Here is a 27,577-nt window from a genome sequence, read left to right as displayed (position 1 = left end):
AAAAAGTTCTGATGGAACTGAAGAATATTACCAAACTGTTTTAGGAATAATCTTCAGTTCAGTATTCTTGTTTGAATACTTTGGGCACATCTTGTTATTGCAAGTAATGGAAAAACAAGAAAAAAAGTTGAATGCTAACAAGTATTCTTTCTCTACTAATTTCTCTGATTGTCCACTTGAAGGCAGGAAATATTTCCCTGTTATATTTTCCTACTGTTGCACCACTGACATTTTATTGTTCAGCAAACAACCTCTTGTTTCTCATCCGGTTAGTAATAACCCAGTTCCCTAGAAGTTGGCAGGATGCTGGCAATCTGAACCTCTCTTTGAAATTACTCTGCTGGAATTCTTTCTCTTCTGTAGCTGTCAGTGAGCATTTCAGAGAGCTTCTGAAGAGTATCCCATTTAATGTTCCTTTGTTATATTGTATATTTAAAATGTCAAAAAAACATGATTTGTTCTCCTAGCATGGCAGTCATGCGGTTTTTACTATTTCTTTTTAAACAATCGCTTCTTTTTCTTCTTATCTCACTTTGCTTCACCGTCGACCTCCGTTATGGTTTCCTCCGAACATGACGGCTGGCTTCCTTCCTTCCCACTGACGGCTTTTCCTTTTGATCCTTCTGCAACCTCAGAAAGTTCCTCGGAAAGTGCTATTTTTTTAAACAGCAGTTTTTACGTCAAAATGAACCCTGCCCTCCCAGCCTCAATATTTTATCTCCATGTCCACCCAGCCCATCATTTCATTTTAGAGATTTTGTTATTTCTCTCGCTCCGCCGGTCTCTCGCAAACGTGATCATCATAACATACCCATCCATTCCCTAGCCTTGAGGTTGTATCACAAACAACTTCGCATCGGGGCGTCCTTTCTCATTTGGCCAGAGAGCGTGAGCAGAGGCGCAGAGGGGGGCATTCGAGAAGTTTTGTCCCTGGCCATGCCCCCCTCCCCACTAAAACCCCCCTCCGATCTCCCGATCTGGCTGCCTCTTTCAGGAAAGGAGAAAGGCAGCGCCCCGACCCGGGATGCGGAAAGTCCCGTTTCTGCCTCTTCCCGGACCCATTTAAAAAAAAAAAAGCCCGCCTCGTCTCCTGGCTTGGCTTTCCCTCTAACCCCGAGAGCACTGGAGGAAGCTCGCCCGAGCGGTTCCGACCGCAAGGGAGGCACCGAAACGGAGGTGATTCGCGCGCCTCGGGATCCGCACCCGACCGCGCGTGCTCCTCCGAGCCGGGGACGCCGTGCCTGCTGTCAGGCAGCCAGCCAGCCAGCCGAGGAGGGGAGCCAAGAGAGAAAGAGAGAGAGCGAGAGAGAGAAGGAGGAGGGGGAACGGACGGGGAAGAGCGGGAAGCGAGCCTTCTGGTGGAGGAATGCTTTCCCCCCTCCTCCTTCCGCCTCCCCTCAGCTTTTACGCACTTACACCTCTGCCCGGTCGCAGGCACCACAGCAAAGAAACACCCCCGCCCGCTCTTCTTCCAAGACTCCGGAGGAACCCTCTACACCCCCCTCCGGCCCGCCCGCCCTCCGGGAAAAGGGGCTTTCTAAGAGAAGGAAACACTTATTGTGAATAGCGTTACTGTTGCTTTGCTCAGGGCTGGCGGGAGTGACGGGAAGAGGAGACGCGGGAGGCCGGCATAGGAGCGGCCTCCTTCTCCCCCTCTCCCTCCTCTCCGCCTTTTCCCTCCTCCGAGCCCGTCCGCCGCCCCCTAGGGCGATCGGCGGGTCGTTCGGAGGATTAGAGCGGATTGCCCGGGGAGGGTGTGTGTGTGAGGTGGAGGGATCTGAAGGCAGCCCATGTGGCGGCGAGAGCCCTGAGGGAAGCCGCGCGCGTGCCGCGCCCGGTGCCGCGCGCCCGCTGGCTGGCTGGCTCGCTGGCTGAGGGGGGGGGGGGGTTCGTCCACCGCCGCCTCCTCCTCCGCCTTCTGGCCGAGCTTCGGGCGAGCGAGCGAGCGAGCGGAGGGGTCCTGCATGCCCGTGCCTGTGCGCCTGTGTGAGGGAGAGGAGGCAGGCAGGCGCAGGCGCAACGCCCGCCCGTCGGCTCGCCTGCCCGCAGCCCGGGTTCCCTCGCTCAGTGCAGTTGCTGAGGAGTTGATGGCAGTGCCAGCGCGCGCCCAGAGCAGAGCGCCACGGGGACCCAAGATGGGCAGCCCGGAGGACGGCGGCGGCAGCAGCAGCAGCGGCAGCAGCTCCTCCAGCGGGCTGGCGAGGGACGGGGACGGGCGTCGTTGTCGCCCTTGGGTGCTCCGCCAGCAGCCCGAGCAGCTCCCCTAACCTGCCCGCCGGTCCTTTCCCCCTCACCCACCCACCCGGCGCTTCCCCCCGAAGAATGTCCGCGAAGTCCAAGGGGACCACCTCCTCCTCCTCGGCCACCTCCTCGTCCGTCTCCTCTCCCGCCGAAGGAGTGCCGGCGGCCTCCAAAACCAAGGTGAAGGAACAGATCAAGATCATCGTGGACGATCTGGAATTAGTCCTGGGCGACCTGAAGGACGTGGCGAAGGAGCTGAAAGAGGTGAGCGGCGGAGGAGGCGGAGGCGTGGGTGGGTCGCTGGGTGGCGGAGTGAGTGAATGGGAGCAGCATCGCCGACAGGCGAACCCCAAGCAGCCCACCGCTTCCTCACCTGGGCCGGGGAAGCGGCAGCTTGGGAGGGCGACCCTTCGCCAGGCAGACCTGGGTCAACTCTTTGGCAACTCGAGAGAAGCGGCGGCAGTTTGGGGGGGGGCGCGCGTGGCCAGACTTGTTACACTTTCGAGGCTCGCCTGGCCACCAGCGATCAACTAGTGGCTCCCTCTTTGGGAACGAGCGAGCGAGCGAGCGAGGGAGGAAGATTGGCCCGAGCAGCGTGGCGCGCTTGCTTGCTTTCGCGCTCGCTCGCTGTCCCCCCCACCCCCCTTTTTTCCCCGCTGCCTTGTAGCCGACTTGGACCGCTTCCCCGCTTGCTCGCTCGGCTCCCGCTTCCCATGTCTCTTGCGATCAAGCCCTCCGGGGAGGAGAGGAAGGCGGCGCAGGCTTCAGTTTTCCTCGGGGGATGACTAACAGCATCCTACCCCACCCCGGGCTCCGAATTTCTTGCTCGGAGAGGGATGGATGTTTTGGGACGAAGCAAGAAAACAGCGGGGTCGGTGGGTGGGTGGGTTTGGAAACGCTCCCCTTTTCCGCCCACCCCTGAGTTTGGGTTGCGGAGGGAGGGAGGGAGGGAGGAGTTGCTTGGCTCTCCATCTCTTCCTCCGAAGGGCTGTGTGGGCATTTCTTTCTCGCTCTCTCCTGCCTCCCCTCCCCTCCCCTCCCCTCCCCTCCCCTCCCCGCCGTCTTGGGATCCAGATTTAGCGTTTAGTCACTCCGTTTGCTAACTAAGGAGATGCTTCCTTCGCTGACAGCGAGCGACGCAGCTCTCACGCCTTGGGTTCCTTTTCCGAGGGTGGTTATTTCTGTTCGTTCTGGCGCGGATGTTATTTTTAGGTGGTTGGCAAAAAGAAGCGCAGGGAGAAGGTCGCCGATCGGAGCCTGTCAAACTCATTAAAGTTTCCGTCTTAAGCAAAAAAGGGGGACCTTCCTGGAGGGGGAGGAGGGGGAGAGGGTGGGACCAATTAGGCAGACCGGATCTGCGGGGCTTGTGCTGGATTTTGACCGGATCGGGGTAGGGTGGGGTGCTCTCTGGACGCGAGGGATTTCTTAAATTCCACGTCGCCTTCCGTGCGTGACGACCGGCATGATCCCGTGATCTTTAAAACCAACACAACGAACGTGCACGAAAGGATCGCAGGACACAAGACGTAGTTTTCCCTCAGTTTAGGGACTGCCTCAGCATATCAAGCTAAATAAAAGTATACTTTTAACATGCGGAAAGGGTGTGTGTACAAATATTCCTTTCCCAGTTTCCCCAGATTTCATGAAATACAATGGTTGGATGTGATCTTGATGGATGTTTAGGTTGTGGGGGGATAGAGTTTTTCTTTTTCCCAATTGAGTTTTGCATACTTATTTGTAGAAGACTTTTTTTAAAATTAGTCTTGCTTTGCTGTGATGGTTGAGGCTGTGACAAACGTGGGATTTTTAGAGCAACTGAGGCAGAAGAAACTGCTGAAATACGTTATTAGCAATTGCTATGGAGATTCAGTAGACTGGATTTTTTTTTTTCATTCATTGAGTTCTGCTTAAAAGGAAGTGGAGAGACATTACCACTCTATTACATTGTTTTATGTTGCAACTTTAACATGCCTGAGTTGGCTGAAATTTCAATAACAAGAGTGATTTCGAATACTGTACATATAAGTACAAGCTGAGACTTTTTCTACAAAGGCTACAAGATAGATTACTTTTTTGGGTTATGGTTCCCAGACTACTCCAACTTGCTGGGACATTCTGGTAGTTGTAATTTTTTTTTTAAAAAAGTAACTTTTCCCATCTTTCTCTATGACCCTTATTAGAAACTGAGCGCTTCTCAGTTGGATGATCAGTTTATGGGCTGTAAACGTGTTGGGGTGTGGAATAGAGCAATTGTAAGTGGCAACAGACGCTAGTCATGTTTTGGAAATATAATTAGTAGAAACAGGTGGGATTTTCTTTTCCAGGATTGTATAACAGAATACATGTTGTATCTCTCATGTTTTTGTCTCATGCACATTTGAAGCATATTCTTAGTCAGTGGCAACTGTCATCTCCTATAGCTTAATTTATAGATGGGGAGGTTTTTTGGGATGGGTTGGGTGGGGGGAAAGGCTACTGTGAAGCAACAAAACACTATAATTCAATAATGCACTTACATATCCTTTTGAGAATGTCCTTTGTGTATCTGTGTTTTGGTGGCACAACTAGTGGACAGATGGTAGGATTAGACACTGAAAATCAAGTCCAAAGCATTCCTTCTAATCCTTTACATTATACAACCCTCCCAGGCCATTTCCTAATTTCATAGAGGTTGAAAAATATTTTTTTTCCTTTAAGAAATTTTAGAGCCAGTTTTTCATTTTCTGAAGAAATTTGCATAAAACCTTCAGAAAGTATCTACCTTACAACTCATTGTTCTTCTTTCAACACATTTTTTTTCTTGCAACATATGTCAATAGTGTGTTTGTTACCTGAATACGAGGACATATAGTCTTCAAATATTTAGATACACCTGATGTTTTCAAATGAACGCTTAGAATAGCTTTCCCCCCACCTGATGTCTTGAACTGCAACTCTTACCAACCCCTGCTAAAATGGTCATTGATCATGGGAGTCAATGTCCAAATCGTATGGAGTGTACAAGTTGTAGAAGACTGCAGCAGAGTTAAGAGTATCATTTTGGCAATTTCAAATGTGCCATTACTTCTTTACAGTTTCTACCACTTCTACAGTAGCATCTATACTGTTTCTAACTCATCTGTGTGATCCATTCTATGTGTAGTCTCTGATAGTTCTCTCTGAAAATTAAGCCGGGTATTTATACATAAAATAGAATTTAAATTTTGTTAAAGATTCACCATGACTTCATTTTAAGGAATCAAGCATGTTAACACTGGCTGTGCCAGTGCCACTGATTTTTTTTTTAATGTTATAACATTTGCTTTATGATGCCAGGACTAGATTGGCTGCAACTGTGGTGCCTTTCATGGGAGAAATGAAGATACACTGTAAAAGCCTTTCCAGGAAATTTACAGCTTGCAGTCATAACTTTGTGCACCTAGATTAGTCATGTTTAAAATACAGTGGTGCCTCACAAGACAAATGTCTCACAGGACAAAAAACCCGCAAGACAAATGGTTTTGGCAATGGGGTTGATGACTCGCAAGACAACTGTTCCTATGGCAGTGCTTCGCAAGACGAATGTTTTCTGTTTTTTGTTCCTGCCTCATGTTTGCTGATTTTTAAATATTTTTCTATGATACCCTATGTAAACCAAACTTGACTTTGTTCTGACTTTTTTTTTGCCCATAGGAATGTATTAATTAGATTTCAAGGCATTCATGTGGGAAAACACGTTTCGCAAGATGAATTTTTTGCAAGACAACATTAACCGTGGAACGAATTTAATTCGTCTTGTGAAGCACCACTGTACTTGTCACTTTGAAATCATTGCTCAGTAGTTCACAGTTCGTGTGTTATCTTTAAATTGGAGCATAAGTTTTCTTTGAAATTTTAATGTGCTTGGCACATTAAAAAAAAGTCTTCTGCACAAATGTCCAGTTCCTTGTTAGCAACTTCTGCAACTTTCTTTGAAAATACTCTGACCTTGTGTTTGGTTTCAAAAAGAGGAATGTATGGTGGTGGTGAACACTGGGTTGGAGCCAGTGATGCTTCTCTTACTCAGGAAGCATATGCCTTGCATCTGGATCCATCCAGTGTAAATCTAAGAACTGCTATATCTGATGTGCATCATATTTATCATTAACTTTGAAAGATTTTGGAAAATTCCTTATAGTTTGAAGAAAGTGTACTGTAGCTAAGGTGTGTTAAAGTACTTATGAACTGCTTGATTAATAGTTTTTGCTAGTTCATTTTAATACCTAAGTTTTAATTATTGATGTAGTCATAGATGTAAGCTAGAAAGTATACAGAAAATCTCATTGCAGGCTAGGGACCTGGCCTTGTATTCATCTGGAAAATATTTGATCTGTTCTCCTTTTATAGTTAAAATAATGGAATAATATATGGTCAAAACCAAGTAGGTGTTCTTTCTTTTTAAAAGAAAGCTGGATATAAACTTGCTTTTAAGAATATGACTTTAAAGCAGCTTTGTGACTTTCCTCATTTAACTGTGCTGTGACATACTTATTTTGAACATGAAAAGCCCTTGGTTATCTGAAGTATAATTCTGTTTCTGAGGTTGTTTGATCTCCTCCTTATATTGTAAAGTGGTGCCCCGCAAGACGGGGGCTCCGTTTAACGACGAAACCGCTTGATGTCGATGTTTTTGCGATTGCGAAAGTGATAGCAAAACGATGTTCCCTATGGGGGAAATTTCGCTTTGCGATGATCTGTTCCCTGCTTCGGGAACTGATTCTCGCAAAGCGATGATTTTTTAACAGCTGACTGGCAGTTTCAAAATGGCCACCAGGTAAACAAAATGGCCGCATGCTGTTTTCTGGGATGGATTCCTTGCTACACAGGCAGTGAAAATGGCCGCGCTATGGAGGATCTTCGCTGGACGGTGAGTTTCCAGCCCATATGAACGCATTAACCAGGTTTTAATGCATTTCTATGGGCTTTTTAAAATCGCTTTACGACATTTTCGTTCTATAGCGATTTTGCTGGAATGAATTAACGTCGTAATGCGAGGCACCACTGTATTTTGGCTTTCCAGATAGTGGGTCAGACCGTAAAGGTATTTGTATAAATGGCACTTACTCTACCCACAATTTAGTTTGCATACACCTGCTGTGTTGGTCTATGTCAGCACTGCAGTAACAACTTGCAATTCAGATTTCTCAGAACAGCATATTGGGGAATAGTAGTCTATGCTGAACCTTGGTATTGATTGCATCTTTAAATGTCCACTTTGCATTGCCTTCTACTATTTTGTGTTGAGATTTTTTGTACATGGATGTTTCAGTGGATCTTAAGCTTTAGAATCAGGGACTGTGGTGCTTCTATTTTTCTACAAGTGTGCATCAGTAATGTGAGACAATCTTTTAGGCATGGTTTTTTTTTAATCATGGAGCACGAGCCCCGGACGTCTGTAGGAATTCCACCAGCCAGACTTCTTGGGGCATTAATCAAGAAATCAAAGTTCTGAGAGGTGTTTTCAAATTCTAAAGCTAATGAATTCAGGCTCCAGCAGTCATTTTCATCTTGTGGGGAAGATGGGTGGGCAGGGCTAAACTCTGTGGAGGTTACGAGGGATTGTGGGTATAGTAGTCTCTGCTCACTAGCACTGCACATAAAGGCTCTTAAAAAAACTGTCCATGCCTTGTAGTTTCATGGAGCTTAGCCCCACCTAGTTATTTTCCCTGTCTTTTCTGTAGAATGAAAATGGCTGCAGGAATCTGAATTCAAAGTTTAAGAATTTGTAAACAGGACTTTGATTTTTTTTTAATTAAGCCCCCAGAAGTCTGTCTGGTGGAAATTTCTGCAGACTTCTAGGGTTTGTACTCTACAAATTCTAAAAATCTCATGACTTTATTCAAGTGAAATCTGTCATACAAATCTTGTGTAAAACTGTATTTCCTTCCTTTGTTTAAGAGAGGGACTGCAAATAGCAGCTATGCTTTAATGTTCCATGAGTAGGCAATCAGTAATAGCAAAATTTTGGACATGTTTTGCATGACCTTTTGTGATGTTAAATAATATCATCTTCTGAGAAGATGATGCTTCAGAAATAAAATGCACAGAACAGTATAATTTCTATAGAGGAAGGGGATAATAGAACATTTTATAGCAGTGGTCCCCAAATTTGGGCAGCCCAGGTGCTTTTGTACTGCAATTCCAGGTGTTTTTAGACTTCACCACCAGCTGTGCTGGTCAGGGTTTCTGAGAGTTGCAGTTCAAGAATACCTGGGTCATCCAAGGTTGGGAATCACGGCTTTCTAGGATTATTGTCTGTGTAGACAGTAAGGGTGGAAAACAAGTTAATGGTGTCCCAAAACTAGACATTGAGCATGAACCCTTCTGGGAGTCAGACAGTCTAATGGACAGGGAGCACAAGGAACAAAATGCTGTAGAAAGGGTGTACTGAGAAACGAGAATCTGAAAGGAAGAGTAAACACAGGAGACAGATATTTTCTAAACGTAGGAAGAAAGGACAAGGAGTTGAATGATGCCAATGAGAAAGGGTCTTCAGATGGACATGCAGAGAACAGTGAAGATGCAAATATGATTTGGGCTGCTCCATTAACCAGACCAATCTAACACAGAGAATTCTGAAGAATATTTTAAGCTGGTTTGCTCTGGGCAGATACCATACTATGTATCCTTGACAAGGGCTGGACCCAATGATCTATAAGGTCCCTTCCAACTCTGCAGTTCTAAGATGATGATATGATGATGATAAGTAGGGCATGAGGTACCAGTGCATTGAGCATCAGTCTTTGTTTTGTTTTTCTTTGCAGTTAAAGCTGTTCTCCCTTTTAACAGAAGAAGCAAAAGTATAATTGAGAGAATAAGAAACAGCCCAGGCCTTCCTTGCTTTGTTTTGCTCTCTCAGGTATAACTCCCAGATGGTGGCCTCACTTCAGGCTTCTGGTTAAAATACCATTACAGGTTTGGAACATGGACAAAGGTATTGTCTTATAGAAACCAGTGCCTAACCTAATTGTATGATTACTCTAGAATCAGTCATATTAAATTAAATGGTCTGAGTTCCACTATTTCAGGAGTTTAGCTTAGTGGCAAATCAACTGAAAAACAAAACAAACAAAAAAATGAGGAGCAGAATGTTTTGCTCCCCCACCCCTGTTTTACCCCAGATATGAAATCACTATAGTAATCCTGATGTGCAATAACTGGAATACATCTCTCTTTTGGGATTGAAATATGTTGTAAACTGGGCAGATATTCATACTTTCTGTCAATAATGTTCTCTTTCTACATTCTTCTTTTCTAAATATCCTATCAGTTACTCTTAAACATGTGCCTAGCACCACTGAACAATTCTGAAAACAATTAAATGAATGTGCACTGGAAGCATGGCTTCTTTCTTAGAATTTTCAAGTGACTTTGCCACACAGCAAAAAAGTAATATGACATCCTTCAAACTGAGTAACTTGATAATGGTAGTATGTTGCATGTCAATATTAAAAGATCAGGAAGGATTTATGTAAAATCTCAGGACCGCAAACTAATAAAATCTGATTTGTGAGGCTTACCAGACTAGGATTTGCTCATGAATTTAATGAATTTTTGATGTGTGCCTAGTTCTCAGAGGTACTAAATCTACATCTGGACTGCATTGGTCTAGACCAAAGATAGGGGGCTTATATAGTCGGAGAAAAATGTTATGTAGATCACTGGTTCTTAACCTTGGGTTACTCAGGAGTTTTCGACTGCAACTCCCAGAAGCCTTCACCACCAGCTGTCCTGACTGGGGTTTCTGGGAGTTGCAGTTCAAAAGCATCCGAGTAACAAAGGTTAAGAACCACTGATGTAGATGATAGAACCCAGCTGCCACACATATAGTGCCAGGAAGCATTCCACAAGAACAAGAATGGGAAGTCAGATTCCAGATAGACTGTTAGGGGACTACAAAGCAATTTCAGCTTAGACTCACTACGCTATCTGCCTTAGTGTCCTGGTTGGGGAAGCAACACAATATTTAGCCCATCAAGGCAAGTAAGGGAATGTTGGCACAATGACTTAAAATGTAAAAGAATAAGACGGTGCTGTTGTAAGATTGCAATTGTATGCCCACTTATCTAGACCCCACTGAAATCAATGGAATTTTTTTCTGGATAGGCTTGTGTAGGACTTTATACTAAAGCTGAGTGTTTGAAAAAGTCATCCAAATACATAGATCACTAGGATTAGAAAGGTGCTACTTCTCTTTTCAGATTTCCCTTGAGGGTCATTAAAAGATGGCAGTGTTTGAAAAAAGAACCTGGTTCTTGCAACTTTAATAGTTGTGGAGAAAAGGGGCTTTCAAACAGGTAGATATATCAAAGGTTCAAGAGCATCTGGCTATACTATCATGTTCAAGAATGCTAGTGGGCATCCAAGCCAGTTAAGAAGGGTGAGTCATAGCTGCAGGATCTGGGAGCCATCTGCTTATGCACTCTAAGTTGGTCCTTGAGGCTGATATATAGTACCTTTATTACTTGAATTACAATATCTAGAAAACAAGAACATCATTTCATACTCACAGTTCTAATATCCAGTATCCTAAGGTAGCCTTTCCTCAAACAGTTTACTTTTGCAAGGCAAGTTACCTTTCACAAATAAAAAGCTTTAAATATAAGGAAGCATTCGTGTAACCCCCTACCTGTAGAGTACAATGTTGTAGATGAGATAGTTTTTAAAGGTTTAAGCTGAAGCTAAATCCCAGATGAAAAATACCACAAAGCAGAATAAAACTGAAATGGTTCATTCTCAGGAGAACAGGAAAAAAACAATCATAGTATTTTAACCCTTCCTTTCCTGAAATGAAGTATATAACATATTAATACATTGAACTGAGTGATTTTTTTTTCATTTTTTTAAACTCTTTTCTCTACTTTCCATCCATATGTTTATTGCCTTTATATGTTGAATTTCTGGGCCCTTCCAAATAAACTGTTGCTTTGCATCAGTGTGGATTGTAATGCTGGTCTGTTTCGCCCACTGATATGGGTTTATTCACACCAAACATTCATATCTATATTCAGTTTTCCTTCAGCATAATTCAGATAGTTTCCATGCCATTACACATCCCCTTCCTCTTTTCTCTTCCCATTTCATGCCGTTCCCATTCTGTACCTTATCTCCATCCCTTGTCTGTTTCCCTCACTTGAGATTGTCTGAATTGATAGTGAAGGTTTCTATTCTGTCAAGGGGACTGTTGGTTTCTTCCTAAGAAGGAGAAATGTCTGCAGAGTTTGAAGAACTTAAAGCTAATACAGTATATATATATATAACTGGTAAAACAGCATGTTACATTGATATTGCCAGGTATGAAGCAGAGGGTGAGAAGCAGTTATGCTGGGGACAAAAACCCCAGAGCCCCTCATTTAGAGAGTCAACCCTGCTCCATGGTGAGGAGACTACTCCTACACTGGCAACACACTTGATGTCAGAATGAGTTTTAATTGTATACCTCTCCATAGGAATGATGTTATTTGAGAGGGAGGAATAGACAAGAATAGCAAATCTAGAAAAGCCCAGGCTGCAATAAAAAACAAGTTCCCATGTGGGGCCAAATGACCATAAAATGGAAGGGAAGTAGGAGGGATTGGTCTGAATTTTTAGTAATATCCTGTAGATTTGTTAAACTAATCTGAATCGATAGAGAACTGAACCACCTCTTAAACAGGAGCAAATAGAACATTTGGATAGGTACCTGGATGGTAAGCCTGATATAGCTGAGGCCTATATATTTTTAATGTTACTCCATAAATATAGTGTGGCTTGACACTGCTTAAACATACAGGATTAGAAAAGAGGATCTCTGTGTGGCTAAATAACTCAGTAAGTTGGAGCATCTGGCTTCAAAGCTTTGGTCAAACACTTGGGTCCTTATTGTGCCTTATGGGAAAAAAAGTCAGCCTGTGGGGTCTTGGGTAAACTACATGATCCCATAATGTCCTTAGAAGAAGGGAATGACTGTAAACTACTTCAGAGTATTCTGTACCTAGAAAGCCCTGGAAATGATCTGAATAAGTTGGGATTTGACTTGATGCTAAATTGTTAGGATTATGTCATTAATCTAAACTAAATGGGCAGCAAAAATAGAAGAAAATCAGATGAACAGAGGCCTAATTTTTTTTTTAATAAAATACTTTGATTATAGGTGCTTCTTCCTTCATAACCTTTTGTGGATTTTACTGATGTGTAATAAAATGCTCTATTATAGATGTATGTTGGTCTGTTTCTTCTCAACATCCGTCAGTTTTGGAATATACCTTTATTGTCTAAACCAGTTTTTCTGTATAGTGTGGTATGTGAACAACTTGTAGACACTCTTCAGTCATATGTAGAATCTGTAAGAAATTTAGAAGTTGTGTCAGAGGAATTAGAGATGTTGTATTAGTTCGGAAGACTGTTTACTAAGCTAGAAGGGATCCTATGGATCATCAAGTCGATTCCCAGTAAAGGAGGCACAGTGGAGAATCAAACTGCCAACCGCTACCTAACCACTGAGCCATCCAGTAATTATGTGTCATGCTTAATAGAAGAGTTGATCACTTCCCTCTGATCAGATGCTTCTGAAAGTTAATTACCACTGGGCCTAACTAGGGCTCTGGGCAACTGGTTTCAAGATATAAACAACCCAGGTATTTTGGGACATCAATAGTATCTGTGCATGTTTATATTTTTCTAGCTGTTACTATATCAGAGATCTTTCGTGACAAACTTTGAGAGATATTTGTAACTGCTTATTTGTAGCCACAACGAAAGGAACTCATAGGGCAGACCTGGGCAAAGTGCGGCCCGAGGGCCACATGCAACCCGTGAGCCGCTCCTGTCTGGCCTGCCGGTCGTTGCTCCAGTCTGGTGTTCAAGCACTTGTTCAAGCCCAAGACAGACTGGATTTCTCTCATTGAACAAGTTGAACACCAAAACCATTTATAGCTTTTTGTCTAAAGTTGATCAGTTGCTTATCTTTTATTTTTAAGTAAAGTTGGTCCAGCTCCCGAACACAGTTCAGATTTTTCATGTGGCTCCGTATAGAAATTAATTGCCCACCCCTGTCATAGGGCAAGCTCATTTGACATATTTTACAGAAGAATCTGGCAGTGGTCATGCACTAGTAATGAGTGAGCCCAAACTAGGTTTTGGGGAAACAAATATAATCTATTCAGTTATTTAAACTGGGACATCAGTAGTATCCATGCTAAATTTGTGTTTCTGATTCCCATAGTTTAGGAGATATTTCAGGACAAGCAAACCTTAGAAAAATATTTGTACTGTTGTTTGAACTGCCGAGAAGAGTGGGTCTCAAATGTGGCCGTAATGGACTTATGTATTTGGCAACAATCTAATATTTACAATTGAAAAAGATCAGTAGTGCTATGAATGTGAGTCCAATATCATGTTTGGACTGCAGACTGATAAGGCCAGTTCACTTGGAGTTGCCGCAGGTGTTTCTTTGTGTGTCATGTATCAGTGGCCACATTCTTATGGTGATGGCAGCACTTTTGTATACAGTCATGGTGGGAGGCATTGGTATGGCCACAAGAATGTTTGGATTTTAGTTCAGTCTAAATCTCAGTGGTGGCTCTGTGTGCTTCTACAAAGTGATCACACTCCCTGACCACACAAATAAATTGCTTTATGGAGTTTTATTTTATCTCAATTCTGGCATTAGCCAGTCCATAGAAGAGGCGTTGGGTGAAGTCCCATACAACCCGTGTCTTCCAGAGAAGAAAAAAAAAAAACATATCTGTACTGTTTATGTCTGTATCAGCAGCACACACACAATGTTTATGTGAGAAAGTAGAGATGGGACTCACCTTGTGCTTGTAACTAGGATGATAGTTCAATCTGCAGTCTTTTCATCCAGTTTAAAGCAAAAAGCAAAGCGTGCTGCTTATATACCGCCCCATAGTGCTTAAAGTACTCTCTGGGCGGTTTACAAGTTAATTATGCAGGCTACACATTGCTCCCCCCCCCCCCCCAGCGAGCTGAGTACTCATTTTACCAACCTCGGAAGGACAGAATGCTGAGTCAACCTTGAGCCGGCTACCTGGGATTGAACCCCAGGTCATGAACACAGTTTTGGCTACAGTACAGCAGTTTAACCACTGTGCCACGAGTGCAGTCCCATCCATGTTGACTGAGGTGCAAGTCTAGTAGGGCTTAGTCCCAGGCAATAATGTGTATATGATTATGATTATGCATCTTCAACCAATTGGTATATTTCCCATCCTGTTTTTGGAGCTTGATAGTGTCAATGATTTCTGCATGCAGATTTTTGCTGCTTGTGCAGATTAGATACAGACTCTATATCTACTATTTCAAAAGTGTGAGCTTGTGATTTGGAGGTAATGAATCTGTCAATGCACAAACAAATTAAACAAAATTAAGTGAGATGTAATACTGTGGGCCAGACATATAGCTGGTTTTTCTGACACTGACATTTTCAAGGGTTTTTTTCCCTTCCTTTCCACTCATAGCTTTCTGATAATGTGCATATTTTAGCTTTTCAGTCGATTGCACTAGAGAATTTTTGTGCATCGCATGACCTGTTAAATACTTTTGTCGATATAAAACCCCATCAACCTGAACAAATTCTTGAAAGTTATTATTTGTGAAACATTTGCATAACTTTCAATAAGCAAATGAGTGTTCTTTAGCTTTTTATCCAAAGAGACCAGACATGGTAGCTTTTGACAGTAATCTGTAGAAATCAATCCAAAATGGAGGATATCAGTGTTGTATGATGTAGAAGAGAAATAATGACTAGTATTCATAATTATTTTGGGCTTCATGAAAGGATTGCCTACATGAGCAATTTGTTCAGTTGACTGCCTGCCATTAAACTTGTGGTTTCTGTGCATCACTGAATTTTCCATTTATGCCTCAGTCTTGCTCTGTTCTGATTGAGTTACTGAACATTTTTCTTGTCTTAAAGTTGTTGACTCTTCCATTGCAATAAATGTTTTAAGGAAGAAAAAAGTATGAGCTGAAGTTTAGGGACAGAAACTATGTACACAATTTCATATAAAAAACTGAAATGTGTTCCAGGTGTTTATATTTAGGAACATCAGTATATGAATAGGGACAGAATAGAAGATGTTTATGCGGTTCATAGTATTACACCCAAATAAATAAAACCAGAGGGTAAAGACAACAAAGGAAATTTTCAGAGTGCAGTAGTTGTTATGTTTGTGATGAGAGTTCAGGGAAATGTAATGTCATCCTTTTCAGCAACGAGAACATTTGTTTGGATGGCCACCATTTTCAGGATGCTCCAATTTCAGGGTCTCCTCTTGCTTTTCAGTGTGAAGGCACAGTGGGTAAAATTCTATTCTTTAGACTAGTAAGTCACAACTAGAGTAGACCCACTGAATCAGCAGAATTTACAGAGGAGTTGTCTTACCAAATCCCCTCTGATTCATTGGGCCTACTCTAGCTGGTACTTACTATGCTAGGCAACAGGATTTCAGCCAGTGTGAGGGATGGAGAAATTTATCATTTTCACTTTTTCTCATTTTCAGATTTTTAATTCCCAAGTTCTTGCCATCCTGATCATGTTGGAGTGCTGGAATTCTGATTACTTCTTACTCAATAAAACTTGACTGACTCAATATTGTAGGTTAAACTGTTCCAAGCATGGGGAAGTTATGTTGTACCTGCTTGTCATGGAGCTGTTAAAAGATGAGGAGCAGTTCAGAAGAAGAGAGGTGGCAACTCTTTATCAGCATTGCGACATGGTCGAATACACATGTATGCAAGCCAGGATAGTTAAGAGCTAGGCATTTTGAGCACTCTGCCTAAATAGGCGAATCTGTAAGTTTCTTTTTCTCTTTTTCCCCTCAGTGTCATTTTATTTACATATATGAAGAAATATACAAATATTGGAAATTGCTATCAAAAATCGAATGGAACAAGCTTCTTACTCACCCCTAAGAATCCCCCCCCACAAGACACTAACATCTCCAATAGCCCTATAGTAAACAACCTTTCTAGGTCTAATTGTGTGTGAAGTGTTAGGTGCCACTTGTACATGGTACTTGTGTAGATGGCAAGACATGCTGCCATCACCACTGAAGCCAGCAATCATATGAACTCATGGGAAAAGTGATTTTGAGATTTATGGTCACGGAGTAAAGTTCAGGCTTTGAAGACATTGAAGGATCAAAGGGGCTCAAGAGTGAGCCAAGCTCTTTCAAGATTTTTTGTTTTTGGGGTGGGGTGGGGGGAAGAAGGGGGGAATAATTCAATTTCTAAACATTTCTCAGTTTCCAATTTGAGGAGGTGGGATCGGTCACCCATCAAAAAAATATAAAGAATGTCAGTTCACTTCTTTACTTTCTCATGTATTTACACAAATGATTTGTAGCCACGTACATTTGTACATTGAAACATACACTGTCTAATGCTCCAAGAAGAACTAAATTATCTTCAGTATATTCCAATATATACAGAGTATATTGCAATTTATTGGCACCTAAGACCAGTATTTTTGTGTGTTTTACCTGTGTAGTTTGATTTTATTTATAGGGATTTATTTATGTCTGTGCTTTATTGCATTTTATTCTGCTTTCTCCTAGTGAAAGCTCACATATTACTGAGATCAAACCAACTAAAACTATGATGAATTATTTCATTAAAAACAATTAAATATATAGTAATATAAAACTATTTGAAAGACATTAAAACACTTAAAACATGTAGACTAATGATGAAGTGTAGCACCCCTAATCAAAATTCTTCACTGCTTACTTAGTTGTTAACGTCCTGTCTAAAAAGAATAGTGTCCACCTGTCATTCTAAGAACAACAAGAAAGGACCAACCTAGCCTCCCAAGGGTCATGGAGTAGGGTTCAGATTTTTGGACCTCACAACCTGGGAAGCTACAGAGAAGACTGTCTCTCACATTGCCCTTCATGCTCACCCAGGGAAACTCTCTAGAGGAGTGAAATTGGTAAAACCACTCCTTAAATATCCTTCTTACATTTTAAGCCCTATTAGGGTTGCCATAAGTCACTTTCATGGTACATTACTCCTGTTCTATGTGTTCTCTTGCTGTTATGTTATGTGTACGACAACATAAAGTGTAAACTGGCTATAGACTTATATCCAGTGAGAGGCAGAGCTTGCATGGGAAAAAAAAAAGATCTTGACAAGCTGTTTGAAACCTGCAAGCCCATATATTGCTTACCTGTGTTGTACGGAGATAATTGTATGTTGCCCTTATTGTGAAATTAGTATTTCCTATTATGTAAACCTATGGTAGGAATTGGGTATTATGACACAAAGTTGACATTCAATCCAGACAAAGCGGAAGTGCTGTTTGTTGGTTTTGGATTAGGTGTTCAACTCATTCTGGAAGGGGATGCACTACCCTATAAAATTCACAGCTCAGGAGTATTCCTAGATCCAGATGTATCCCAGGTGAAAGGCTTTTTGTTTATTTTATTGTTTGTCAGGTGTATTTTTTAAGGCCAAATGTACCCTTTCCTGGAAAAATCACACCTGGACTTTTAGGTCTGCCACCATTCTGGGCAGAGGAGAGGATGTGAGTACCCAAGACCTGTTCTGTACCAAGTATTTTGAATGAATTTTGCATATCTGTATGTTCAGCTAATCACTATTTTATTCCAGCAGACTGTTCCAGAACATTGGTTTTATGGTGGATTTTACTACTGTTTCCAATATTGCTACATTAACACAGCATTTACTTTTATTTTAGGTTTAGGCTACACTTTTAGCATTCTCTATTACGTTAGCTATATTGTTAGTTGTGAGATTGCAGGAAGAAAGGCAGAATAAAAATTAATTTAGAAATTCAGGAAATGTGTGCTTGCACACTTTGTGTATAGTTTTTAAGAAGTAACTGTGAATCACTATTCTTAACATGCATTTTTTCTTTCTTTGTACCTCGTTTGAATCTAACTGTAGTTAAAACTGAGCAATTTGAGAGGATATAGTATATTTGACATGGTTTTCATATGTAGGTCAACATCTCATTGTGTGGTTCCATTATGATTTGTGACCTATCTTCCTTCTAAGAGCCAGCTTTAGAGATCTGAGAATGCTGTGGAAAATTTATTTCTTTCATTCTCTCTCTTTTGGAGGAGGCATTGCTGAATGCTGCAGCAAGAGAGCTAGGGAAAGGAAATCTCAGTTTCAGTGGCTTTGGATATCAGTTGGGTCTCATCCATAGTAGCTTTTGAGTAGATGTATTTATTATTTGATAGTTGATTGCCAATACGGAAAATAAACAATGCCACACAAACTGGAAACACTCAATATATATTACAGTTCCCAGGAAAGGAGATGCCAAAAAGTGCAGTAGCTACTGGACCATTGCTTTAATTTCTCCTGCAAGCAATGTGATGCTCAAGGTGTTGCAAGGTGTTACCTTATATGGAGTGAGAAATGCTTGATGTTGAAACTGGATTCTAAAAAGGAAGAGGCACTTGAGATCACATGGCAGATATTTGCTGCTGGGTACTGGAGTGCACCAAAGAGTTTCAGAAGAATAGCAGTCTGTGCATTATAGACCACAGCAAAGCTTTTGACTGTGTAGATCATGATAAATGATGGGTTGTTCTGAAAGTAATAGGTGTGTCTCAGCACTTGATTGTCCTGGTGCGTAACTTGTATTGTGGACGCACAGGTGTCAGACAAGGGTGCATTTTATCCCTTTATCTGTTCAATCTGTATGCAGAATATATACAGAAAGCCAGACTAGATTCAGATGAAGGAGGAGTGAAAATTGGTGGAAGAAATAATTTAAGATATGCAGATGATACCATTTGAGTGGCAGAAAGCAGCAATGACTTGAAATTACTTTTGTGAAAGTGAAAGAAAAAAAATGCCAAATGAGGACTGCAGCTAAATATTAAGAAGACCAAAATCATGACTACAGAAAAACTACCCAATTTTAATGTTAACAATGAAGACATTTGAAATAGTCCTAGATTTTGTATAACTTGGTTCAGTCATCAATCCAGATGGAGACTGTAGCCAAGAAATCAGAAAGAGACTGAGACTCAGAAAGGCAGCAATGAAGGAACTAGAAAAGATCATCAAGTGTGAGGATGTTTCATTGGAGACCAAGACCAGGATCATCCATGCTCTTGTATTTCCAGTCACCATATATGGGTGTTAAAGCTGGACAGTTAAGAAAGGTGACAGAAAAAAATTGATTCGATTGAAATACAACACGGGAGAAGAGCTTTGTAGATATTCTGGACTGCCAGAAAGATGGACAAGTGGATTGTAGATCAAATAAAAATTGTGAAACTGAGGTTGCTCTACTTTGGGCACACTGCAAGAAGACAACATTCTTTGGAAAAGAAAATAATGCTGGGAAAGAGGAGGACCAACATGCAGGAAAAGAGAAAGACCAATACGAGATGGATTAATTCCCTAAAGGCTTGAGTTTGCAAGTGCTGAATAGGGCTGTTGAGGACAGGACATTTTGGAGATAATTCCTTCAGGGGTTGTCATAAGTCAGGGCAATTTGATGGCACATAACAACAGTTGATCACCGTGAGAATTTTGCTTAGCTCAAAATGCTGTGTCTAGAACCCAATAATCAGTTTGCAGTAATCAGAATCTTGCTAATGGCTTTTTCATTAGCCAGGAAAGCTGTAATCTGCCAGTTACACACAGAGTTTTATGACTCTTTGTGACCTCAGTTCGATCTTTATGTTCCTCAAAGCTCTTCTTATTCTCAACTTTGGCAGTATTACGGCTGTTCTTCTGCTTTGCATGCTTCCTGCTTATTGAATCTGCAGTCCCCTCCTTATGCTAAGAAGAAATCTGGCAGATACTTGTTTGTTAAAATATGTGAGAAGCAAGCATTGCCTAGATTAGGTGAAATTTGGCCATTATGAAATCTGTTTTGTGTTCATGAGAACCTAAGAAGACCTGTGTTGGATCAGATCAAAGGGTTCTATAGTTTTTGTCCTACGGTGGCCAGTGATATGCCCACAGAAGATCTACACGCAGGATATCAGTATGTTAGCACTTTCCCTATTGGGTTTTCTACCAGATGCTATACAGAGGCATATAGGTGCCAATTGGCAGTAATCATATCTAGCTACTGTTCTGAGATTTATTCTCTATAAACTTGTATAATCTTCCTTTAAAGCCATCTATGTTGTCATCATTGCATTGTACAGCAATGTATGGAAGTATCTTCTTCTGTTGACCTGCCATTCACATCTGTGGGATGGTTGTGGACTGAGTTCCAATATTAGCTGTAACAAGAAGACAGGAATGTAATGCCCAAATGTCTGCTGACTTTCTGCTTACATAGACTGGCTTTTATTATTATTTTGTTATTTGGGGGAAAAAGCTTTCCAAGTATTTAACTGCTGTCAGAAAGACAGGGAAGTAGGGGGGCAGGCATCACTGTCCTCCCTATTGCTAAACCCTTACAGGTGTTTTCCTTGTATATGTGCTTCACTGCCTTTTACCATGCATATACTCTGAGGCGAAGATGGTCTGTCACACAGCTTCTCCTTGGGCTTCTTTGCAAATCTGTCCTACTTTTATACCCCTGCCTATAATTGTCCAATGTTTGTTGCAGCTAAGATGGTCTTGCTTATGAAACAGCTGCTGTTTTTTGCTAATCTCTAGTGAGAGGGAAATAGATAAGTTGGACCCCTGAGATTTGATATTTTCGTTCACCTGATAGAAAATAAAGGAGATGATATAAGCTGAGTAACTTTGGGAATTGGGAGGGGGGGGCTGAACCACACTTATGGTTTTGTTTATAAAGTTGGTTTCAAAAAACTGAGTAGACAATTGAACCCTTATATTAATCTGAAGTCTATATCTAAATTTTACCTTTTAAGCATCGGTTAAGTAGCTAGAAACGGAGCCTGCAATGAGTATCAATTGAAAATGAAGATCATGATTTTGCCACTGGCTGCATGTGCATCACAACCCCCTGTCAGTTTAGTACTGTGCATTACATTTCTAGCCCCTTTCCGAGTATGGGTTCAGTCCAAGAGTCTCAGGGTCGTAATACAGTTAAGGAAAATGTGCACTTCCTGCTCTTACAATGTTATCCATCTCGGCATGAAAATCCTTCAGAGCTACCTGCCTGAGATGTGTGACATGCAAAGAAAGCCATACTAATCTCCTAGTGGACCAGTTATGAAACAAAAGTAAGCTAATTTGCAAAATGCAGACTGAGGCAAACTTATACTAAGAACAAAATACTGTTTATTCTAAAGGCACATTGTTTTTTTTAATGCAGAATCAGTGTCTCATTTAGTGAGGACATGAACTTTTCAGCAACTTCCTAGTGCAGAGCTTCAAGAATCAAGTTCCTGCAGGATTATCTTTCTTGCATTTAGCTCATGAAACAGGACTGGCCTAGCTCGTGGTTGTTCACGTGGCAGACCCCTTGGTGCAGTGACAGAGTTGCCAACCAATCTCTGCTGCCTGAGACAACTGCCACCGCCCAAGCCTCCTTCTCTTCATCACTCGCCTGTATACCCTTAAGCAGTCCTCAGCTGGCTATGCAATAATGGCTTGGCCAAGGTATTATTCATGCAGTTAGTGGTAGTGGGAAAAGCACCACTACTGTTGCCCCCCCCAAGTGTTGTGAGGAGTAGTGCATGGCATCAGTACTTCCCTTGTTGCCTCAGACACAAAGAGAATGTGCAAAGCTGCTGTACCAATTGATATGTTTACAAAGGATTATCTTCCTGGGACTCTGCTCCTTTTTTGTGCCCTCCTCTTGGCTTCACCTGATGAGTTGTCAATTAATTCATGACTTACATGAATTGAATAAATGTGTCCCGCTGCCTTTTACCTGACATTTTGTCACTGCTGTTAATATGGTCAGCCACTGTGCTGCTCTGGAAATCTAGAGACAATTGTGTTATGCATAGAAGCATGTTAAGAGTGTATTAGTATGCAGCTGCTCTAGATGTGTAGCAACATGAATGTAGACCCAAGCTCACAAGTAGCCTCTGACCTCTTTGTGCATGGTTCAGGAAGTTCACAAACACATTTGTTGCTAAACCGAAGCTGACTGAAATCAGCTTGCCTGCACTGTGCCCCAATCCACAAGGGCTCTTAATTCTAGTATAACTGCACGGAAAAGAAAGACCAGCCTATACGTTTGGTGCAGTTCATGAACATCATACAGCCTGACAGAATGCTGCATGCTGTCACATTTGTGTGAGCTATTTTGTTTTCTAAACATTTGTGTCAGCTGCACTCAAACCTTTTGTGCGACTGCAGAGTACCTCAAAGTGCTGTATATTGTACAACTGTGAGCTAATTAGAGCATATAAATTCTGGTTCTCAAACAAAGTAATGCTGCTGTGGCAAAGCATTCTTCTGAGCTGAAAAGTGCTGTGTTCATGCAGTCTGGCAGCTGTCAGCCATGCAACAACAGGGATTTTGGTGCAGTGTGGGTATGACTGCCTGTGGAGGTTTACCTTGAATTAGAAATGTTATCCATGAACTTTGTGTTGATGCACTTGCAAGAGAAGACAACTAACATCAAGAGACACTGAGAATCACAAATACTTTTATGACAACTGATAATATTTAAATACACAGCACGGAATGCTGATGTTCAGTATGTGATACACAAAGATGTGGAAAAGTAACTGGTGTATATTTGGTAATGCAACTGCTAATAGCAATGCCTGCATGCTCTGGACCAGAAATAAACCGTGCTTATTTTGCATGTCCACTGAAAACTCAGGAAGTGTTAATAGGTCATATAAATCATTAATGGCTAAATTTTATTCATTTATGTTTGACTACTGTACCTGTTTTAGTTTTGACTCATACACACTATCAAAAACAGAGTCTAGTGACAATTTAAATACCAATTAGTTTCATTTATTTAGACACACACTTTTGCAGACTGAAGACTACATCATGGACTGTAGCCCATTCTGGACTATGACACATCTCCCTCACAGATTATATGGTGTGCTTTTATCTGGTTACAGTCACCCAACATGAAAATATTACCTGTTAGCAACAGTGGACATTGCAAACTGAGGTACAGAGGATTCAGATCCTGTGTCAGATCCGTCTGCCAACTTTGTCCAGAGCTTATTCAGGAAACATTGCTATGACCTAACAATGTCAGTGATGTATACGCTACTCCCAGGTCTCACAGTGATGAACAGTAAGTCTTCAGAATGGCAAGCACCATAAAAGGTCATTTATGGGTGTCTCTTTCTTGTCAATCCTGCATATGCCTGCCCAGATGTGGCTCATTACATGGAACCCTAAGTTTACTACTTAAGATACTTGAGAAACTACCCTGGGTGGACCACTGTTCTGACCGTACAAGGCAGCTTCGAATGTTCTTATATCTGTAAACTGAAGCATGTCTTTTCAGATGTTTTTTCCTGACCCTTCTATAGAATTCAGGAAAAGAGGATGGGAGGGCATGAACTTGTAGATCTGTGAAATGTTAATGTTAGAGCCACGGAGCATCTTCCAACATATTTGCTTAGTTTGGTCAAGTGACATGTTTAGGGGATTTCATACCATCTCATACCATATGATGTTTTGGAAGTGATGCTTGACCTGATCATTTAAAACAAGTTGTAAATGCTGAACATTTAACAGGATGCCTTAGGTCTGCTAATGAGAGAGATAAAATGTCAATATGCCTGCATGTAAGAGAGTAATTGCCAACTTCTGGCACTTGCACAGCTGCTAATTATTTTTAATAGTACCTGGAGAAGACACTTTCCTACTTAGCATTTATGACTAATTGTAGCAGATTTCTCTCAAAAGTTTATGTAAATGTTGGTTTTCAACTGTCAGTGATATCTTTGGGCACTATAAGGGAATTTTTTCAAAACACATATTAATGACCGTAGAAGTTGTTTTGGATCCAGCATTCTGTATCTGAAGGTGGTTGTAGTCAAGAACAGCAGCTGAGGTCACAAAGAACAGTGAAGAACCACACACAGAGGCCAGCAAACTGTGTAACAATCAAGAAGTAAGATGCCTGTTACTGCCCCAGGCTTTGCGATGATTGGTTCCCTGCTTCAGGAACTGATACTTCGCAAAACGACGTTTTTCAAACAGCTGATCGGCGGTTTCAAAAATGGCTCCCCGCTGGGTTTAGGGACGGATTCCTCGCTATACAGGCAGCGAAAATGGCTGCCGTATGGAGGATCTTCGCTGGACGGTGAGTTTTTACCCCATTGGAATGCATTGAACAGGTTTCAATGCATTTCTATGGGGTTTTTATTTTTGCTTTATGATGTTTTCGCTTAACGTTGATTTTCTGGGAATGGATTATCGTCGTTAAGTGAGGCACCACTGTTTTAATACAAATGAAGTACTCCCAATTTTTCTTCTTGCAGTCTACACTAATATTATTCAGGAAAAAAATAACATTGAATTACATGTTAGAATTTCAAAGTAATTTGAGGCATTAGCAAATTACTCACTGTAGTAATACAGGACATAATCATCCTTATCCATTGATCAGTTATTCTGTCTGACAGACAGAGTAGGCACTAAGCAAAGTGACAGTGAACATTTAAAGTACAGATTCATCTCAGCCATGAGTGGATAAAATGATAGTTAGAGCCAAAGCCAACAGGTGGTTATTGTTGTTGCTCTTACATGCTATCAAGTCAATTCCAGGTTAGCTGACCCTTCTAGTTAGCTGAACTTTAGAAGATCCTGTCAATAACAGCTTTTTTTGCATCTTACAAATTCAAGGCCACAGCTTAAGTAGGCAGTACAGTGCCCTATTAATATTGGTTTTGTCTCCATATTTCTCCCCAATTACAGTAGCAGTTAACAGAACAATTGCTTGGCCAGCATCTTTTGGCTGTTCATGTATTTCGAATACAGTGGTACCTCACAAGACAACAATCCCGCTAAACAACGAATCTGCATAACGATGACTTTTTGCGATCGCTATAGCGATTTGCAAAACAGCCATTCCAATGGGGGATTTATGCTGGATGTTGATTAGGTCCGTGCTTCGCGAACTGTTTGTTCGCAAGATGACGATTTTTTTCCGCTGATCGTCGGCTTTGCAAAATGGCTGCCCTGTGTTTTCTGGACCCATGCTTCGCAGGGCAGCCATTTTTACAGCTGATCGGTGTTCGCAAAATGGCTTCCCTGTGGGCGATCTTCGCTGGACGACGAGGTATTTTCCCCATTGGAACACATTAAACCGGGTTTCAATGCATTCCAATGGGGAAAGGGTTTTCGCATGATGATGATTTCGCTAAAGAGCGATTTCAATGGGACGGATTATCGTCATCACGCGGGGCACCACTGTAACTTGTTATGGCTAATCGCCAAAGTACTTGAACATGTATTGGTCACATGCCTGCTTGTATGCCTGGTTGCGTGATTAAAATGTATCTCACCCCTCATCAATTAGCCAGAATTAACCTTGTCAGGTTTCATGCACTTTACATGAACACCACAGGATTCTCCCTGACATGTAACCAAACACACACTTCAGTCTTTGTGGTCATACTGAAGGAGGCCAGAAAGATGAAGATGAAAAATTAGGCTTTTTTGATGGTGGTCCCTATTCTCTGGAACAGGTTACCAGCAGAAATAAGGCAGTTTCTTTCCCTCCTTATGTTTAGGAAATGGTTAAGAATAGAACTATTCAAAGCTGCCTTTGACAACTGAGCCTTTTTGATGCTGTTAATATTTTATTTTAATTTTATCTTATATATATGGCAATTAAAGGGGAAAACATTTTTTAAAAGATAAAATTAAAATAAAATATTAACAGCATCAAAAAGACTCAGTTGTAAACTTGTAAACCTCACAAAGTATTGTGTGCGCTAATGGGGCAGTATATCAATGAAATAAATAACCCTGGATCATAGGAAATCTTTGTGACAGTATCTTTTCTTGCTATTCTGTTACAATGTTGCTGACTTTGAAACTGGTATCTCCAACATGTGCATGCATGCACACACAAATGATATTTTTCACCCAACTTCTGAAAAGCTCTCTTTTCCAACCAGTTGCTGTTTACACTTTTTTATTCTCCAAAATTCCTAGCAAATAGTGCTTTTAAGCTATTACAAAGACACAGCATCTGCTAGATGTCTCCTTACGATCAGCCTGTAGTGTTACTAATAATCAGAGCCTCAAAATATTTCAAGGTGCTTCTTTACTTCTTCTTTTCTTACCCCGATTGGAAAGTTAAATTTTGCACTGGGTCTCACAGTTGGGTCTAAAATCTGCTTTGAACAACAAAGCAGATTCATGAAAGAAACTAGAACTGGCAGCTGAACTAAATCTCTAAACTTATGTGGTGTCTTAGATATGTATTTCTAAGCTCCTTTGAAAATATGGATTTTCTAGAAGTATGGTTTGCTTTCCTTGTCAAAACTAGAAAAGTTACAAACACCCACCCCCAAGCAATTCCAGCTGGATTGGCTAGATTACCAAAAAATAAAAATAAAAAAAAATCTCAATGACTTTAACTATAAGGACAAAATGTAACTCAGGATGTGATCAGACAGAGAAATAACTTGCATTTTGTGGCAAGGTTTGGTGCAAGCTATTTTCCAGCAATCACACAACTTGCAGGAGATTGTGAGCCACCCAAACCTATTTTGTGTCCCAAAATGGCATTTCTGGGTCAATGACAGGGCAATTCATTGGGGGCCAGGTTGGAGTGCTTCCTATAGGGATAAAAGGTTGCTTTATTAGAGATTGCTCCCAGTAACATTTTCTAGCATAATCAGATGCAATTCTTTCTCACTCTGATCGCACCAATATTCTTTAACAATGAGAATGCATGCAGGGGAAGATTCTAAACTGTTTCATAAAATCTAGGATCCAGTAACCTTTCATTTCCTAAATAATGAGCAAAACAAAAAAAGCTGTGAAGGTTTTTTTTAAATCAGATTATAAGAAAAACAAGAAATTTCAAAGCAGTCACGTTCACTGCTAGGAAACATTTTACCTTTTGTTGACCCCTTTGAATATAGCAGTCTGTTCTGAAAGATTGTTGTCAGCAGCAGAAGACTCAGAAGCATCTGGAAGGAAAAAGTCATTGGAAACAAACTCTCTTTACAAATAAGTTTTTAAAAACTGTAGAATTGTTTCTTTCAACCTTGCCAATAACCAGTGGCATATTTATTTATGTAGAATATTTTTACCCCTTCTTTCCCCTTAAAAGGACCCAAGGCAGCTTACATCATTAAAATACGATATTAAACTTAACTGCAGTGAGTATACAAATATGAAAAAGGATCAAATACCATATAAAAACATAAGCAAAAGCAAAACACATTCAGAACAGTAAGATACATCAATTTAAAATCCTCCCCCTGCTAGCCAGGGAAAGTTTGCCTGAAGA

General features: G+C 41.3%; 1 protein-coding gene across 2 annotated transcripts in view; it reads left to right on the top strand.

Moving 5' to 3' along the window:
* The first annotated feature begins 1,118 nt into the window (after window positions 1-1,118).
* The window catches only part of PRR16 (proline rich 16), a 133,893-nt gene continuing 107,434 nt past the window's right edge, over window positions 1,119-27,577 (top strand). For both annotated transcript variants that reach the window (XM_020803631.3, XM_072992426.2), the window contains exon 1: window positions 1,119-2,505. In XM_020803631.3, coding sequence (XP_020659290.1) covers window positions 2,323-2,505 — 183 coding nt within the window. In that variant the 5' untranslated portion in view covers window positions 1,119-2,322. The remainder of the gene's footprint in view (window positions 2,506-27,577) is intronic.

The sequence above is a fragment of the Pogona vitticeps genome, chromosome 2 (genome assembly GCF_051106095.1).
Source record: "Pogona vitticeps strain Pit_001003342236 chromosome 2, PviZW2.1, whole genome shotgun sequence".
Classification (NCBI taxonomy): Eukaryota; Metazoa; Chordata; class Lepidosauria; order Squamata; family Agamidae; genus Pogona; species Pogona vitticeps.
This window is presented reverse-complemented; position numbering and strand designations above follow the sequence as displayed.